The sequence below is a fragment of the Polyodon spathula genome, chromosome 37, assembly GCF_017654505.1.
Source record: "Polyodon spathula isolate WHYD16114869_AA chromosome 37, ASM1765450v1, whole genome shotgun sequence".
Taxonomy (NCBI): domain Eukaryota; kingdom Metazoa; phylum Chordata; class Actinopteri; order Acipenseriformes; family Polyodontidae; genus Polyodon; species Polyodon spathula.
In genome coordinates, this window is record NC_054570.1 from 4496246 (window position 1) to 4515091 (window position 18846).

Sequence of the window (18846 nt, forward strand, 5' to 3'; positions counted from 1 at the left end):
ATACAAATACCCACTTTAATCTGCACCTAGATACAAAGGTACATTTTAAATCGCTTGTGCTTGATAATCCACACTATATCCCGTACACCACTACATGCATACATACAAACAACAGTAACACAATAAATACTTACAAAACACTACATACAACATAAAACACAAAATAAGCACAGGGGCAGGGCACCTTGCCACAGGGACCTAGACCATTCTTCAATGCCAGTTCTGTGATTCTATCAAGATTGAAGAAACTGCAGAAAACAGACACATAAAACCATTGTTCTAAGAGTTACAAGAACCCAGCGCAACCCTAATGTACCCCTAGAGACAGACATTTCTTTAGCTCTTGAGTTCAACTGCATCTTTACAGAGTGCAGGAGAGAAAGTGGTGACTAATTAATGGTACCATTAGCTGACATATCTAATCATCATGTATGCCATTCTCATGGTTATTTGGGACACTTACCAGCCTATTTAATCTTTAAAAAGTAAGATTGTTAAAGATTTGTATTAAACAATATCCTTAAAAAAAACTGACCGTTTCAGGGTGGAGGAAATTACTGGTGTATACTGGTAGCAAAGTTTATTTAAACTTTTATTTGCCATAATAGCCATTGCTAATTCATTTTTGTCTTTTTGTTTTATCTTTCTAGTTTTAGTGTTAGAGCTTAACTTTCCCAACGATGGAGATCAATCAGTCTTCTTGAAGGATCCCAGGGTGTCAGCTTCAACAACATTACTGGAGAGTTAGATGGACCCTCACATTTCTCTGTGTAAAAAAAGGTGCACCGCATTTTCTGTTCTGAATGCCCCTTTTTGAAAATGAAGATTTGTGACCCCAAGTCCGTGTTTCTTTTTTCAGGCTGAAAAAGGTCTTTGACAGGGACACTGTCAATCCCTTTTAGAATTTTATGCTTATATTCTGGTCGCCAATTAGTCTTCTTTGTTCAAGACTGAACAGATTCAATTCTTTTAGCCTGTCTGCATATGACATGCCTTTTTAAACCCGGAATAATTCTGGTCGCTCTTCTTTGCACTCTTTCTAGAGCAGCAATATCTTTTTTATAGCAGAGGTGACCAGAACTGCACACAATATTCAAGATGAGGTCTTACAAGTGCATTGTACAGTTTTAACATTACTTCCCTTGATTTAAATTCAACACTTTTCACAATGTATCCGAGTATCTTGTTAGCCTTTTTTATAGCTTCCCCACATTGCCTAGATGAAGACATTTCTGAGTCAACAAAAACTCCTAGGTCTTTTTCATAGATTCCTTCTCCAATTTCAATATCTCCCATATGATATTTATAATGTACATTTTTATTTCCTGCGTGCAGTACCTTACACTTTTCTCTATTAAATGTCATTTGCCATGTATCTGCCCAGTTCTGAATCTTGTCTAGATCATTTTGAATGACCTTTGCTGCTGCAACAGTGTTTGCCACTCCTCCTACTTTTGTGTCGTCTGCAAATTTAACAAGTTTGCTTACTATACCAGAATCTAAATCATTAATGTAGATTAGGAATAGCAGAGGACCTAATACTGATCCCTGTGGTACACCACTGGTTACCACACTCCATTCTGAGGTTTTTCCTCTAATCAGTACTTTCTGTTTTCTACATGTTAACCACTCCCTAATCCATGTACATGTGTTTCCTTGAATCCCAACTGCGTTCAGTTTGAGAATTAATCTTTTGTGCGGGACTTTGTCAAAAGCTTTCTGGAAATCTAAATAAACCATGTCATATGCTTTGCAATTATCCATTATCGATGTTGCATCCTCAAAAAAATCAAGCAAGTTAGTTAGGCACGATCTCCCTTTCCTAAAACCATGTTGACTGTCTCCCAGTACCCTGTTACCATATAGGTAATTTTCCATTTTGGCTCTTATTATAGTTTCCATAAGTTTGCATATAATAGAAGTCAGGCTTACTGGTCTGTAGTTACCTGGTTCAGTTTTGTTTCCCTTTTTGTGGATCGGTATTACGTTTGCAATTTTCCAGTCTGTCGGTACCACCCCTGTGTCAAGAGACTGCTGCATGATCTTGGTTAGCGGTTTGTAAATTACTTCTTTCATTTCTTTGAGTACTACTGGGAGGATCTCATCCGGCCCAGGGGATTTGTTTATTTTAAGAGCTCCTAGTCCCTTTAACACTTCTGCCTCAGTTATGCTAAAGTTATTTAAAACTGGATAGGAACTGGATGACATGTGGGGCATGTTGTCAGTATCTTCCTTTGTAAAAACTTGTGAAAAGTAATCATTTAACATATTTGCTATTTTTTTTTTCTTCCTCTACGATTTTGCCATTTGTATCTCTTAAACATTTAATCTCCTCTTTGAATGTTCTCTTGCTGTTGTAATATTGGAAAAACATTTTGGAATTGGTTTTAGCTCCCTTAGCAATGTTCATTTCTATTTTTCTCTTGGCCTTTCTAACTTCCTTTTTGACTTGCATTTGCAGTTCTGTGTACTCTTTCTGTGTACTTTCTTTTTGGTCCTTTTTTAATGCTCTGTAAAGTGCCTTTTTTCGCTGAATATTTTTTTTAATTGATCTATTAAACCATTTTGGCAATTTAGTTTTACATTTAGATTTGTCTACTTTAGGGATGTAATTGTTTTGCGCCTCTAGTACTACGTTTTTGAAGAACAACCATCCTTCTTCTGTGGGTGTTTTCTCTATTTTACTCCAATCTACTTCTGTTAGTCTCTGTTTCATACCTTCATAGTTTGCTTTTCTAAAATTGTAAACCTTAGCTTTAGTCATTACTTTTGGGGTTTTAAAAAGCACTTCAAATGAGACCATGTTGTGGTCTGAGTTTGCCAGTGGTTCTCTGACCTCTGTTTTAGTTATTCTATCTTCGTTATTTGAAAAGACTAAATCAAGGCATGCCTCCCCTCTAGTGGGTGCCTTGACAAATTGTGTTAGGAAGCAGTCATTTGTCATTTCCACCATTTCTATTTCATCCTTCGTGCTACCCACCGGGTTTTCCCATTTTATTTGGGGGAAGTTGAAATCCCCCATTAGTATGGCTTCTCCTTTGCTACACACATTTCTAATGTCATTGTATAACAGATTATTGTGCTCACCGTCTGAATCTGGCGGTCTATAGCATGCTCCTATTATTATGCCTTTTGAATTTTTGTCTGTTATTCTGACCCATATTGATTCGGTTTTATTTTCTTTGTCCAGGTTTAACACCTGGGCTTCAAGACTGTTTCTTATGTATAGCGCTACCCCTCCTCCTCTTCTGTCCTGCCTGTCTTTCCTATACAGTGTATACCCACAAATATTATATTCGTCCCCATCACTCTCAGATAACCAAGTTTCTGTAACACCTATCACATCATAGTTACCTGTTAGTGCAGTAGCTTCAAGTTCTAGAATTTTGTTTCTGATACTTCTAGCATTTAGATAAATACATTTAATGGTTGTCTTACCTGAGTTGTTGTTCTTGTTTTGATGCGGTCTCCCTTCTGTTTTTTTGTTGATTTCTCCCCCCCTTCCTTTCTAGTTTAAATGCTTCCGAACCTGCTCGAGGATCTTTTCTCCAAGTAGACTGGTTCCCTTGTTATTTAAATGCAGTCCATCCCGTCTATACAGATAGTCCTCGTTGTAGAATGTGGTCCAATGATCAAGATAGGTGAAGCCTTCCCGTGTGCACCACGTCTTCAACCATTGGTTTTGATTTATTATTTCCAGCTGTCCATATGGTCCTTTGCAAGGTGCGGGTAGTATACCAGAAAATACCACAGTTTTGGTTTTCTCTTTTAATTTCCTTCCTAGCTCTCTGAATTTGTTTTGCAGGGATTTTGGTCTGTCTCTTCCAATGTTGTTTGTACCGATGTGGACGACTACTACCGGGTCGTCTCCTGTTCGTTCTAGGAGCCTGTCCACGTTCTCAGTGATGTGCTTGACCGAGGCTCCCGGAAGGCAGCACACTGTTGTAGTAAGGGGGTCCAAACTGCGAACTGAACTTGCTGTGTTTCTCAATATTTGCCATAATAGCCATTGCTAATTCATTTTTGTCTTTTTGTTTTACTGTTTCTAGTTTTAGTGCGGAGAGATTAACTTTAAGAACGATGGAGAGTGCAATCAGTCTTCTTCTTGGGATTAAAGGGAGAGATCTTCAACTAGATATATCAAGAGCATTAGATGGATTTACATTGATTTCTGGCAATAAAGGTGCACCGCATATATTGAGTTGTATGATGGATAATGAAAATGAAGAAAAGGACAACAAGAACGTGGAGGCTGAAAACAAAACCAAAGGGGTCTTGGACAGGGACACCAATCCCAGGTACGTTTTATTTATATTCTGCTCAATAATTAGCAATTCTATCTTCATAAACGAAACGGCTCAATGCCTACAGCTATCCATTCAGTAGTGTTATTTCATTAACAGACTAAACACATACCGTAAAACTTCAAATAATCTCCGGTCTCTAATACGCGCCGGGTCTCTAATCAGCGCCGGGGCGGCTCGGAAAGATGATCAATAGACGGCAGGTCTCTCTTAAATGCCAGGTTATGAATAATAATATAATGCACATCATAGTGAATGTTCCACCCAATACACACACATGGCTGTACAGCGAGCTTAACAATGTGTTTTTCAACAGCGATGAAGAGACCCGGAGGCTCAGGAAAGCGAATTGAATTTATTTTAAACAGCACACGTAATGCATACAGGTTTTTTTTAATGATGTTATTCATTTTAAAACCAGTTTGAAAGTAAGCAAAATATTAACAGGGTTGCCTTTTAGTGTATTTGTATGTGTTTTTGTTGGGATTGTTTTTTTTTGTATTAACAGTATTTTGTGCATTTGAGTCTTGCAATGAATATTCGTATTTTGCTCCTTTTCCATCGTTCTTATCTATCAGTGTACATGTTATAAAAACAAATTCGTTTTAGTTTAGTGATAAAACTGGTACTTGTATTAATTTTATTGTTAATCTTTAAACAGTTTGAAGCATATCTTGTGTGTTGTGGGCCAACAGTATGCACTTACTCTTCGTATTAACACAGTGTTTCATGTGGTTGTTTTGCAATGGAGATCGTTGCTGGTTAATTTTTCATCGGTTGTCACATTTTGAGAGTGAACAATAAATATAATATGTGTTAATAAAGATGACACTTTTATTAATTTTAAAACCATGTTTGTTTTTTATTGTGCTGCAAGCCTACCTTAATACAGGCTTGTGTTCCCATATTTACAGGGCTGTCTAGTGGATTTTACTGTTTTTATTATTATTACAATACAAACTGTTATTACCCACTGACACAACCTTTATTGATGCTGCTGGAATGTAAATTATATCATTTCTATAAGATTGTGTGCAGGCAGCTTTTTCATGATTACATTTGAAGTATTTGATATAGTGAGCTTACATAATAAACGCAGAGTCTGAAATAGTTGTCGGTCTCCGATAGGTGCCGGGGCTATTGGGAAATATTATAAATAAACACCAGGGCGTTTAATTAAAGTTTTACGATACACACATTTGACCTACAACATGATGGCGAATTAATGAGAACTTTATTTTCCCATTGAGGTCTATGCCTAACCCTTTTATCCTCTCTATGAATTTTCACCTGCAATCCAGTATTTTATAGAGTTAGTTTCCCTTTCAATTCAAAGATGACCACCAAAAACATTGTTATGGGATACACGCCTGCCTATTGGTAGGTGTCACTGAGCTCTTTCTATCAAAGCTGCCGATAGGCCCCCTCCCCCCAGTGACCCCCTCGGTCCCGCCTCCCGAGGGTTCATAACCGTCGCGCAGGGAAGGATCGTTCTGTTTTCGTGTCTCAAGATGATACGTCAAGACTTCCTGTGTTACATTGAGACCTTTTTTTATTTAAAAAGCGCTGCGTTGATCTTGCCGCAATTCCCCTGCACTTCGTGCTGAAAGCTGGAATCAGTACCTCCTAAATCGTAGCCTGTTCTCTCTAATACTGTACCTTCAGCACCTGCTCGCTACGCGTGTCAGGCTGCTTCTCTTCTGGCTGTCGTCTATGTAGTCAACTGCTGGCTTGCAGTATTATGAAGAGGGAGAGTGTGTTTTTGACCCCCTTTTTTTTTTTACTTGGGAGAGCGTTGTTACTCCACCAGGGCTAGGCCTGCCTTGTCCCCATTGTCGAGTTAGTCCACCAGCCGCCTGTGGGCCGCAGGTCGGGCCTTGTTGTTTTGATTGTGCTGCGTGTCCCCTTGCTTGCGTAGAGGACTAGCTGCAGCGCGGCTGCTTGAAGCCAGACCAGCCGCCACGTGTGTGCTCTCCCCCATCTGTACTGCTGGATTATTATTGTACTGTATAGTTATTGCATTGGGTTTTGCTGTATTGCTAAAGTCCATCGCCGGCCACGGCTTTGGCCCTGTCCCCGTTGTATGCTATGCACTGCCCAGGTGTGTGACCACACGGTCAGGGTAGGTACCGTTGCATAGCTGCCCCCTGGTGTTTTCTAAATACCTTCGGTACCACGGTGCGCACAGTGCTCATTGACTCGCAGTACCCGATACAGGCAGTGCGCAGTGCTCGGTGCACACGGTCCTCTGTGCATGTGGTCCGGTTTGTACCCGATGCTGCACGGCATTCGGTGAACACGGTATGCACAGCTCGGTGCATGGTACTTGTTGCACATGGTGCACGGCAATCTGCGTATGGCCAGGCTAGACACTCCTGTCCAGCCGGTACGCTGTGTTTACTCTTTTTCTGTGTAACAGCCTACATTGCTTTGCGATTGCAGTCTGCTTGAACCTTACAGCGCTCGCTGTTTTGTGTTTTCCTCTGCTATTGCAGTTTAAAAGAAAAAAAGCCATGTGATCCTCCTTCAGACCCCGGCTCTGCCACACCCCGCTGTTGACTGCTGGACTGCCTCAGCCCGCCCTCTCGTGCGCTTAAAAGTTTCAGTTCACCCGCGTTGCCATGGTGTCTGTTGTATTACCCTCGCAGCTTGCTGTTGTGTGCGTGTGTGTGTGGTTTTATTTCACTGCTTTGCAGTTTAGAAATAAAAATAATGCAAACGTGATTCTTCCACCGGGACCCAGTTCTGCCAGCTCCGCTGTTGAGTGGCTTCTGCCGGTTTGCTGCAGCCTGCCTATTCGGCGCGCTGAAACTCGTGGTGACTGCTATTTTACCCTCAAACCCTTGCTATTGTGTGTGTGTGTGTTTACTGCCTTGCAGTTTAAAAAGTAAATGTAGTATGATTTCCACCAGGGCCCAGCTCTGCTGTGCCCCGCTGTTGAGTTGCATATGCTGGCTTGTTTCAGCCTGCATACTCGGTGGGCTGGGAAAACAAGACAAAATCAGTTACAGCAGCGTGATTCCTCTACCCAGTTCTGCAGGGTCCTGCTGTTGAGTTGAATCAGCAGCTTATTTTAGCCTGCCTACTTGGCGCGCTTGGTCACCCGCCTGGCATGGTGAATGTGTTTCTCCCATAGCTGAATGGCTGTGTGTATCGGCCTGTATTTTTATTTTTAGTTTAAAAAAAAAAAAAAAAAAAAACAGTACACTTTTATTCCTGCCTAACACGCCACAGTTCCTTGAGCCTGTGGTCCACTCTGTACGCTATGCGCTGCCACGTGGTGTGACTGCACACGGTCCAGGACCAGGTTATTGCCACTCAGCACCATGGTGCAGCACTGTGCGCTCCCCTGTACTGCTCTCCTGATTGCCTACAGTCACTCAAGCCTGGGTATCCCCCCCGGTATATGCTATACAACACCCCGGGTTGTGTTGACTTCACACGTCCATGCCTCGGTGCTTCGCGCCACAGCATGTCAATAACACCTGCACTCTGTGTCCCCGATGGTTCTATGCACCAGTAGTGTATTCTACCTCGCTCGGTGTCCCCGATGCTCGGTGCACCAGTAGTGCACCAGTAGTGTATTCTACCTCGCTCGGTGTCCCCGATGCTCGGTGCACCAGTAGTGTATTCTACCTCGCTCGGTGTCCCCGATGCTCGGTGCACCAGTAGTGTATTCTACCTCGCTCGGTGTCCCCGATGCTCGGTGCACCAGTAGTGTATTCTACCTCGCTCGGTGTCCTCGGTGCTCGGTGCACCAGTAGTGTATTCTACCTCGCTCGGTGTCCCCGGTGCTCGGTGCACCAGTAGTGTATTCTACCTCGCTCGGTGTCCCCGATGCTCGGTGCACCAGTAGTGTATTCTACCTCGCTCGGTGTCCTCGGTGCGTCTGCACTCCTGGTGCCCGAGTGCTTCGATACACGGCTGAGCCGTACGCGGTGTTGGAAGTGGCTCGCCAGGCTGTCTGGCCCGGCGGTGGGAAAAACCAACCATACAATTGATTTTGTTTCAACATTTTGTTTTTATAGGTCATTTGTGTGCTATATGCTGACCTTGTCAGATCTCCATCTTAAGTCGTTTTTGTCAACAGGAGTTTTGAAAATTGATCTAGCCTTGTGGCCAAACTAAGAACTTTTTCACCAAAGGACCACCAGTCTGGTACTCTGCCCATAGGCATATACCTACGTATGCGTTTTCATAACTCTGTGACAAACTTTTAGCGTAATAATAATAATAATAATAATCGCAGCAATAACAATAGGCTTGGAAGCCTAATAATACACAACAACAAAACACCAGCACTCTACACCAACCCTACTCTCCTACTTCCTGTTGTGAGTTGGCCCCTTTTATTTGGGTCGGCCACACCCTGTGATGAGTTTAAGGAGTGTCGGCCACACCCTGTGTGTCTTCCCTTGCTGCTGGGGAATGTAGTTTCGTGAGGCGGCCATTTTGTGGGCTGTAGTCCCCATTTAGTGAGAGGGCCCCACTGCAGGATCCCGTACAGTATTGTGGAACTTTCCCACGGAGCCTAATGTATTTCAAGTTTCAACTCTTTCCCAAGCTTGCAACAGATTGGAGTCTGCCTGTAAATAATGCCTGAAGATTACTTACCTACTACAAGTTTATTAAAAACAAGAAGTAAATACCCATACTACAAGAAAAGGAGCAACTTTCCTTCCTCAAACATGCTTGTGAAATTGTTGTTTTTCCTCAGGTTAACACTCACTGGACTAAATGATGAATCCATGAAGCAGATATGTGATACTATGAAAAAAGAACACTCCGTACTGCATACATTGAGGTAAATTTGATTTACTGAAGTAGCTGGTGTTCCCTGAAATAAAAGTTCCCTTCATTATTTATATTATATTATAGCTGGCTCTTTGAGCTAATATATCATATATATATATATAATATAAACTATGAAACTCACTTTTATCATTCGAAGAGCTGTTCTAAATTTCAATCCCTGATGTATCCCTGGCATATTAAAATACTCTGTTACAGGCCCATTGTTGCCAAACTCCACTACTGAAATGATTCACACTGTGCATGGTTTAAGGTGAAAGAGGCACAGGGGCTTTAGTAAGAGGCTTCATTTTCTTTTTTTTTTTTTTTTTTTTTTTTTTACAATCTTAAGTATTTCTCCCTGACCTGAATGACTTGAACTGCTCCTCCAGTTTTATCACTCAGTGTTTATTGCATTAGTACACATTAGAATCTAGTGGATTTTACGTATTGTCAAATAGGATTTTAAACAGTGAATTTTATGTTTTTGGTTTTTTCAGTTTATCTGCAAACGGTTTGACTGAAGCCTGTGTCCCTGATATCTGCATGATCCTGGCCATGCAAACCTCTCTGAAGCACCTTGAACTGGGAAACAATCACTTTGGAGACACTGTGGTTAAACAGCTGTGCACTGCTTTCAATGGACGGCAGTTAGAAGCTCTAAAGTTAGTAAAGTATTTTATTTCTGGTCCAATAGTGAAAGTACTGTTAGAATTATAGACTTGTACAATTACTGATATAACACAGTTCATTTTTAACCAGTAGGCCTACATAACTAACTTTTTTTTATTACATATCTGTGACCTTTAAAAAAAAACTGCAAAGCACTTATCCATTATAACTTAACTAAAGGACATATTTGTAATTCTATCTGCTCTCTCCTGTCCAACAGAGTCCGCTGTTAGAGCAAGGCATGGAGGAATTGTAGTTTCAATCACTGGTACTTGCAGCCATGCTGAGTATTTTGCAAATGCATGTGCAGTACCTTGCACCACCACAGAGCTACCAGCAATGGTTTGATTCAGGATATTGCATCACCAGCGGGGCCAAAAACCCAAAACAAAACAGTATTTAAAAAATCTGAAAACAAAAAGCTTGCTGTATCTGGCCCACTGTGCGAAAAGTGTGCTTTGGCAATATCTGATCTTGCAAATCTAAATGTCTGTTTCTTTTATTTTATCTCAATCCGTTGCTTTCTATTCTCAGTATTATTTATAACAATCACATCAGAATCCCTGTGTTTTTTTTTTTTTATTATTATTTTTACTAAATATATATTATTTCTATTTTCAGTTTATCTGCAAACGGTTTGACTGAAGCCTGTGTCCCTGATATCTGCATGATCCTGGCCATGCAAACCTCTCTGAAACACCTTGAACTGGGAAACAATCACCTTGGAGACAGTGGAGTTAAACAGCTGTGCACTGCTTTCAATGGACAGCAGTTAGAAGCTCTAAAGTTAGTACAAGTAGTATTAGTTAGTAAAGCACTTTTGTGTATATTTTTGGTACAATATAGTATTGATAGGTAAACCATACCACAAAATACTTGAAAATGTATCAGGTATAAAGCAGTTTATCTGTAAGTAGTACATAGGTCATTTTTATGAATTAAAATCCAAGGGAAGTAGGAAAGCCGTTTTACAGACCTATAGAAAATGATTGCAATCTAGTGCAATCCCAATGTGATCTACCGCAAGCAAAAATAGCTCATCTACTGTATGAGAAGATATAGACCATTTCAGGGACACACTCAAAACAAAGCTGGTGCTGGTATTCAACTCCTATTCATCATATAAACCAGCAGGAGGGAAAAAGGTCTGGAAACTGTCTTCTAGCAAAACTATAGGAGTAATGCAGGAAATAGTCTCTGCCTAGCAGCTACCCACTAGGGGTTGTTTAAGAATTTCATCCATCTCAAACCATCACTGTTTCTGAGTCTATAAGTATAAAAGAGGAACCTGCTCTTGAACAAGGAGGGCCCTCTGTTTCTACATCAGCAGGGGCAAACATAACACCTCTTGCAAGGTCAAGGTGTCCAAGGAAGACTTCTGGAAAGCAGGATTATGTCTTAGTCAGTGTTATCTTTACTGCACTGCATTGTTGATAGCAATGTATTTTATGATTTTTGTCCACAGTTTATCTGCAAACAATTTGACTGAAGCCTGTGCCCCTGATATCTGCATGATCCTGGCCATGCAAACCTCTCTGAAGCACCTTGAACTGGGAAACAATCACCTTGGAGACACTGTGGTTAAACAGCTGTGCACTGCTTTAAATGGACGGCAGTTAGAAAGTTTAAGGTTCGTTAAATACTTTTGTGTGTATTTTTGGTAAATGTAGTGTTACATGAAAAAACGGATAAAACTCCTCGCCCATGCTTTCACAATACCTTTCCACCACACCTACATTTTCATTATAAGGCTCCCACCTACACTGTTAAAAAGATGGAAAAGAATACTTTATTTTTACTTTTTTCATATTAAATGCAGAAGAATTAACTTTGTTACACAATCTGCTACATCCCTTACAAAAAAGTTGTGCATTTAATATACTTTAAGTATATAAAAGTATACTTCTTTTCACATGCTTAAAGTATACTTTCTTTGCACTTTATTAAACTATTTTGGTCCTAAATTGGCCAAATTTAGTGTACTGTAAGTATACTCATATATTTGAAAAGTATATTTTAAGTCTACAAAAATAATATCTTAAAGAACACTATTACTATACTTATACTATTAGTATACAATAAGTATATAATAATACAACTTCAAGTAAACTACACATATACCTGAAGTGCTCCTGATACACACTGATGCACTACAATACAACTACTTCAAGTAAACTAAAAAAAGGTATAAATTACTATTAGTATTGTAACATTTCTGCTATTGTGGGCGTACCCAGATATGATAAAATTGTAACAGGTGTTGGATAAATCAAGCTCTTTAATCTTCCAGCTTGTAACAGTAATAAATACAGTGAACTCAACACAGTAGTGAGAGACAGTGGAGTCACACCAAACGACTCACTCGCAGGTGAGGGTAACGCAAAGCACACACCAAACAGAAAAGCACACAAGGGGAAACAATTCACTAATAAGTTAAACAAGGGAACGAGAACAGTCCATTTGTCCAGCCGGTGCGATAGAAAGTCCACTTGCGCAGTCCCATCGTGTCCCGCTCCGAATATATGCAAATCAGGCTCTGGCATGCATGGAAGTAATTTGGAAGACCATTCTGTGTATCAGATCTTTAATGTTAAATGTTTGGAGACCTTGATGCCCCTCTGCACAACGCATTACTTTTAAACAGCTACCATTCAGTTGGACTGGTAAGTCAGTAGAAACAGTCAGATCAAAAGAGAATCCCTTACGAAATAGTAGTATGCTATACTTTTAGTATGTACTTTTTTATTTTTATAAATACTTATAAAAGTTAATTTTAAAATTAAAAACTAAAATTAGTTTTATATTGTGTCTAAAATTAAATGTGAATCTAATTTGTTTGTTTTTTATTGAAGCACCAAAATAATCAAGGAATCGGAGTCAATTTAAAACCAGTAAATTTGAAACATCAATACAAACATTACTGAACAACCCTTGAACTACATTAATGCCAACATTCATTATGATTTAGTTTAAACAATGTGTGTTTTTATGCAGCAGACCCTATACTATTAGCTCTTCACTGACTGTGTCAACATGTAGTTTGAAGAAAAACAAATATTTTGGTGCTTCAGAAATAAAACAAACTAGATTCACATTTAAAGTGACCATATTTTAGACACTTGAAGTGTTATACAAGAAATGTATGCCTCTTCATAAGTGTACTCTTATCAGCTGGTCACACAGACCCAGATTAGCACTAGTCTTCATCTTCCTTCCTTAAAATAACATTAGGTAGTGCTAATCACGGTCTGTGAAACAAGCCATGTCACCTTAATGGCAGTATAAAAAAGTACATACATAGGGGTGGATGAACTAAAAGGGTTGTGGCTGTCGCTAAGGGGTGACGTAGTTGTAAGAGTTGCGTGAAATGTACTACACAAGTGCCATGATGTTAGCGATTTCTCAGCGAATGCTTTGCCGCAGCAGATGTCACTGTTTTTAACTTTGCGGTTCAACCTTAGATGAATATGTTATTATCAGCATTCCTGCGTACATTCACAAACATGACAGTGCAAATGAAGCTTCTCGCATGTTATAATGAGATGTAGTAAAGCTGCGGGCAATTGACACTTAAAATTGCATCAGTTTCTTAAGAACTTTTGAGAGCATGTTTTAAACTGTTGCAATTCGCAAAGGCAGTATGAAAAACACTATCTTGTGCTATACCGCTGTGATTGCAGCAAGAGGGAATACACTTCACTTAATGATAAAGTGTGTGAGAGCAGCTCATGCCATTTTTTTCGTCATAGTTTTTTGAAGTTAACCAGCAGATTCACTTAATAGATAAGCAAAATCAGATTGGCACAGAATGTTTCTGAGGTAGACTGAAAGCACAGTTGTCTGAAAAGGTTCTGAATTGTGTTGTGTGGCAGAGCAAAGCTCTGCCCTTTTTAAATTGGCAGGGATGGAGTTAATTTCCCCTACCTGCCTGGGTTTATTATGTTCAGGTGGCTGGGGTTGATTAGTTGATTAAATGATTAACTTAATTAACGATCAATCAGCGCCCAGCCACCTGACATAAAAGGAGGCCTCTGCTTCTCATTTGGGAGGAGGGAGCTGAGGAAGCAGGTTGGTGTTTTGTTTGTATGTTTGAAAGTTTGAATCCAGTGAAGGCATTGCCCAGCCTGGAAATTTATTTTTCCTTTTTGTCTTGCTTTATTTGCGTTTAAATCCCTTTATTTTGGCCCTTGTGCCCTTTCATTTTTGTGTTTTATTTATAATAAAATAGTTATTTTTTTGAACTGCAGTCTGTCTCTGGGCCTCTATCCACTCGCCAGCCTGCCACATATGGTGTCAGCGTGGGATAGCACCACCTAGAGGCTCAGAGCAGTATTTTTTTTTTTTTTTTTTAAATTTTTGGGAGAATTTTTTATTTTTTTTTGGATTATGGGAAAGAAGAGCAGACAGCGGCAAAGGCAGGAAAAGCAGCAGCTGAAGAAATGTAAGCTGCTGCAGCCACCGCTGGAGGACCCGGCCAGCCTCTTCCCCTGGTGTTCCTGGTGCGGGAAGGAGGAACATAGTTGGCGGTCCTGCCCAGATGTGCCACCGGCAAACTGGTGTGGCCGGTGTGAGGAGGACAGCCACAACTGGGCAGGATGCCCCTACAACCAGGCCCAGGAAGAGGTGCAGGATTCACCCCGGGCATCAGGGGCCACTCCAGTACCACCACCTTCACCACTGTCCCAGGAGATCTGGGACTGGTTGATGCACCCTGAGGCAGACCTCATCCACGATCTCCCAATAGTTATCAACACGCTGTGGCGTGGAGATGGGGAGAGGTGGGAACAGTGGGAGGAACACCACCACCCAGCGTCCTTCCCAGAGGTTGCCCTCATGGTGGTTAATTACCTGGCGGTAGACATGGGAGATGCCCCGGTCACTCCAATAAAGAGGGGTGAGCTGCCTTCCCAAGAGCCAGCGACGGGGGAGGAGCTGCCGCCGCTCCCAGAGCCAGAGCCGGGGGAGGAGCTGCCGTCGCTCCCAGAGCCAGCGACGGGGGAGGAGCTGCCGCCGCTCCCAGAGCCAGAGCCGGGGGAGGAGCTGCCGTCGCTCCCAGAGCCCGTAGCCTATAAGAATCTGTGCACAGAGCGAGGACAATTGCTAATGTAACAGGACTGTAGAAGTAAAAGAAAGTTGAAAGAAAAAGGCAAGTGAGAAACTTTTTAAACACAGCAGATGAGAATGTCATACCATGAACCTAGATGTTGTTGGAGAGACTGTACAGTGCTTCACGTAGAGCGATGTGGGTTTAGAAAATCAGAAAACCTTAAGTGACACATACGCAATTCAGAATGTTTCATCCAGCAGTTTTCAGTCTACCACCCCAGAAAGTCTGCCGTGGCACTGGAACAATTTTTAAAGTGGGGGTGCTGAAAGCCATTGAACAAAACTGTAACCCCTGTATATGATGGAAGCCATGCAAAGCCAAGGGGTGCTGCCACACCCCCAGCTCCAGCGCCCTTGACAGTCTGTGTCGTTCTTATTTTGATTATCTAATAATTACATCCACTCCAGTTAACGTTACAAAACAAGAAAACTATTTAAAAAAAAAGAAAAAAAAAAAAAGACATGAGTTGCTCTGGCAGTCTATATCAAACGAATTGTCATGGACCCGATAATTCTTGAGCTGCTGTCTGATTTAAAGGATAGCCTGGAACCTGTCACCAGAGATAAACCATGCTATCCATGCAGTGGTCAAACTGTCACACACCCTGCATTATGTTGCCTCTGCTCAAAAATCAGTGTCGGGGAAGAGTGGGGTTAGGACACCCTCTGCAGCAACAAAACACAAATCAACACCCACTACTTTATTGGAAAAAATATCGCACAATCTTGCTAAAGATCTTGCTAAGACGACGCAACAAATATTTAAAGTAATATATTGCGGTTCTCTTCATTAACAAAAGTGCAAATTGCGGTATGTTTGTGCATCTACGCCATAGCATTGTAACATACTTAAAGCATGCTAACTCTCAAGTATACTATGCCCTAGTATAATACAAGTATGGTGTATCAAAAGTACAATATTAGTATCTTTGTATATATTTTAAGTACATTTATAGTGTACTTCAACATACTACTTTTTCGTAAGAGTTGTCTACCTTGTACGTGTTTTTTAGATATTTAATGCAAAAAGGTTGCCAATTATTGTATTTGCCTGTTTTGAATTATGGGTTATTACAGTGCAGACTACAATGTTACCTCAGAACACATGGTTGAGAGAATGCAAGCGAACATGTTTACTGCTTTGTTTCTAGTCTGGCTGACAACAATCTGACAGACAGCTGTGTTATGGATCTCTGCAAAATGCTAAACAGTATGGAATCCCTCAGACTGGTAAATCTGGAAAATAACAGCTTTACAGGGGAATCTGCTCCAAGCTTCATCAAAAGCAGAAGAGACTACCACTGTGACAGAATGGTGGTTAAGTGAGTATTTGTACTTCTACTACAGCATTTACATTGAGATCCATTTTAGTAACTTCAGAAAACCAAGATTACATTCTTCACCCAATGATAGTTTTACTGTACTGCTAACTCATTGCTGTAAATGCAGTATTTTAGAGAGTCAATTTGATAAACTGTATTTGTAGTGAAACTGCAGTTACCCGGTATGCCACCTGGTTCACACTGCTGTTTGCAAGGATCTGACTAGATTCAGTAAATTAGTAAATCGTTAACATGGTATAACATGCCAGTTTACAAAATAAACTGTGTGTGTTTGACTAAATTCGTTTGATTGATTGATCATTTATTTATAGTCATTAATACAATGATGCCTGTAATGCCCTGTTTTTTCTAATGTGTCTTTTATAGGCTGAGCGGGAATCAGATCAGTAAACAGCAGGTGGAGTCTCTGGAAAAAATGCCATGGAATATTTGGAAAATTTGTAAATTGCTGTAGTACTGGGTATCAGGGTGTATTCAGTTGATCTAAAAAGTTGTGGATTTTAAAATTTCCACCATGCAAATAGCATTGTCATTAAAGAATCTTGTTTGATATGTTTAGTTCTACTATTTTAGTACCAACTGCAACAAAACAATACAGAGATCAAAGTTTGAGATCAGCTAATCCCAGCTTTAGTACAGACCTCAAGCTTAAACTGACCATTTCTTCTTGGTGTGGGGAAAAGGCTAGTGAGTGGGTGAAGGGATAGGAAAAGAGTCAGAGGGGTGCATTTTTGTACTGCATAGTTCATTTCAAGTTTTAAAGCTGTAATATTTTAAACATTTCTACATTTGACTTCTTTCTGTAACCCCCAAAATCATATGTGAGGAGATTTACATTTCAAAATTAAAGATACACAATAAGATTACATTACACTTAACAGTGAGCAGAGATGCACAGCAATTGTTGTATTAAATGTAACGAATAGCTAGCAGAAATTAGAGAAATGTTTCTATCAGACTTCTTGACATTTTTTTTTAGTACTAGTCGTTGAAAACCCAGCACATGTCTCAAGATTGCTTGCAATTCTCTATGTCCTGTCCCACACTCCTCGCCCCTCTGGATGGGGTGGGGGAACAGGACTTCAGCTCTCTCCTTCCCTGCTCTTTTCTGTCCCCCCTGCTCTCTCCTCTTTCTCGGTTTCACACTGTTGAAATCACCTCCCCTTGTCACCCCCTCAGTGGTCTCTACCACCCTACTGGACCACTCACTCTCTTTCTTGATAAGCTTGGCTTCCTCTTCTCCCCCTCCCTTCTCCCTCCACCCCTGTTTTTCAATTAGGTGAATTCAACATCTACCTCTCCAACCCCAAACACTCTGCTGGATTACTTCCCCTTCTTCACTCCTTTATCTTCTGTGTCCCCCCCCCCCCCCCACACACACACACAGGGCTGTCAAGTCGACCTCGTCTTCATCAAGGACTGCTTCCCCCGCCCTCTCAGTCACTCCTCTCGATATCTACCTTGCCTCCTTCCCCACCCATACCCTGTCCTCAGCTCACTCACTCTCCATCACCCTCTGCAACCCATGCTAATCTACCCTCCTTCTCGCCCCTTTCAGACTCTGATCTTCAAACAGGCCTGCATCACCCCCATCTTATAAAAACCCTCCCTGGATCCCTCATCCATCCAAAACTACTATTCTGTTTCCCTTCTCCCGTTCCTCTCTAATAACCTCAACCCCGTCCAATCTGGTTTTCCCCAGACACACTCCCCTAAAATTGCAGTTCTCTCATCAACCAACTACCTCTGCTGCCTTTGACACAGTTGGCCACTCTATTGTCCTGTCCTCCCTTGCTGACCTGGGACTCTCTGGCACTGCTCTTGCCTGGTACTCCTCCTACCTCTCCAATCACACATACTGTGTGTCCTGAGGTGGCTCACCCTCTGCCTCTTTCGACAGATGTCCTACAAGGCTCGGTCCTGGGACCCCTCCTGTTTTCTATGCTGATGATGCCCAGGTCTTCCCGTATCTCTACCTGTCTCTTGGCCATCTCCTGGAGGCACTTGCATCATCTTAAACTCAATCACTCAAAATCAGACCTTCCCCTTCTTCCTCCCCCACCGCTCATGTCTCTATCTCTATTCAACTTGAATCCACCACCCTCTCTCCCTCCTCATCCGCCAGGAACCACGGTGTCACCCTCGACCCCTCCCTCTCCTACTCTCAGCACATCTCTACTCTGGCACCCTCCTGTCGCTTCCTCAGCAACATATGCAGAATCCACCCCTTCTTCACCAACTACTCCACACAGCTCCTAGTTCAGGCCCTGGTACTGTCCCATCTTGAGCAACTCCCTCCTGGCCGGCCTCCCTGCTTCTACTACCAGTCCGCTCCAGCTCATACAAAACTCTGCTGCTCGCCTTGTCTTTTCCCTTCCCCGTTCCCCCACACTATACCACTGCTCCACTGGCCTCCGCTCGCATCCAATTCAAAATTATTTTACTCGCCTATCACTGTCTTGACCTTTCTGCACCCTCCTGTTATAGACTCTTATTTTTCCCTACACCCCCTCTCGCCCCCTCTGCTCTTCTACCAGATTAGCTGTACCCTCTGCTCCCCCGCTTCCAGAGCCCGCTCGTTCTTATTTGCCCCTCAGTGGTGGTTTGATCTACCCACGGATATCAGGGTT

General features: G+C 41.6%; 1 protein-coding gene across 8 annotated transcripts in view; it reads left to right on the forward strand.

Moving 5' to 3' along the window:
* Positions 1-18379, forward strand: part of LOC121304288 (NACHT, LRR and PYD domains-containing protein 3-like) — a 50491-nt gene extending 32112 nt beyond the window's left edge. For 4 of the 8 annotated variants that reach the window (XM_041235331.1, XM_041235330.1, XM_041235335.1 and 1 more), the window contains 7 exons: positions 4050-4298; positions 9022-9108; positions 9596-9760; positions 10389-10553; positions 11233-11397; positions 16025-16195; positions 16583-18379. In XM_041235331.1, coding sequence (XP_041091265.1) covers positions 4050-4298; positions 9022-9108; positions 9596-9760; positions 10389-10553; positions 11233-11397; positions 16025-16195; positions 16583-16670 — 1090 coding nt within the window. In that variant the 3' untranslated portion in view covers positions 16671-18379. Of the gene's footprint in view, positions 1-3915; positions 3948-4049; positions 4299-9021; positions 9109-9595; positions 9761-10388; positions 10554-11232; positions 11398-16024; positions 16196-16582 lie in introns of those variants that run through there. The other 4 variants (XM_041235332.1, XM_041235337.1, XM_041235333.1 and 1 more) reach the window with 4 other exon arrangements.
* Positions 18380-18846: the final 467 nt, after the last annotated feature.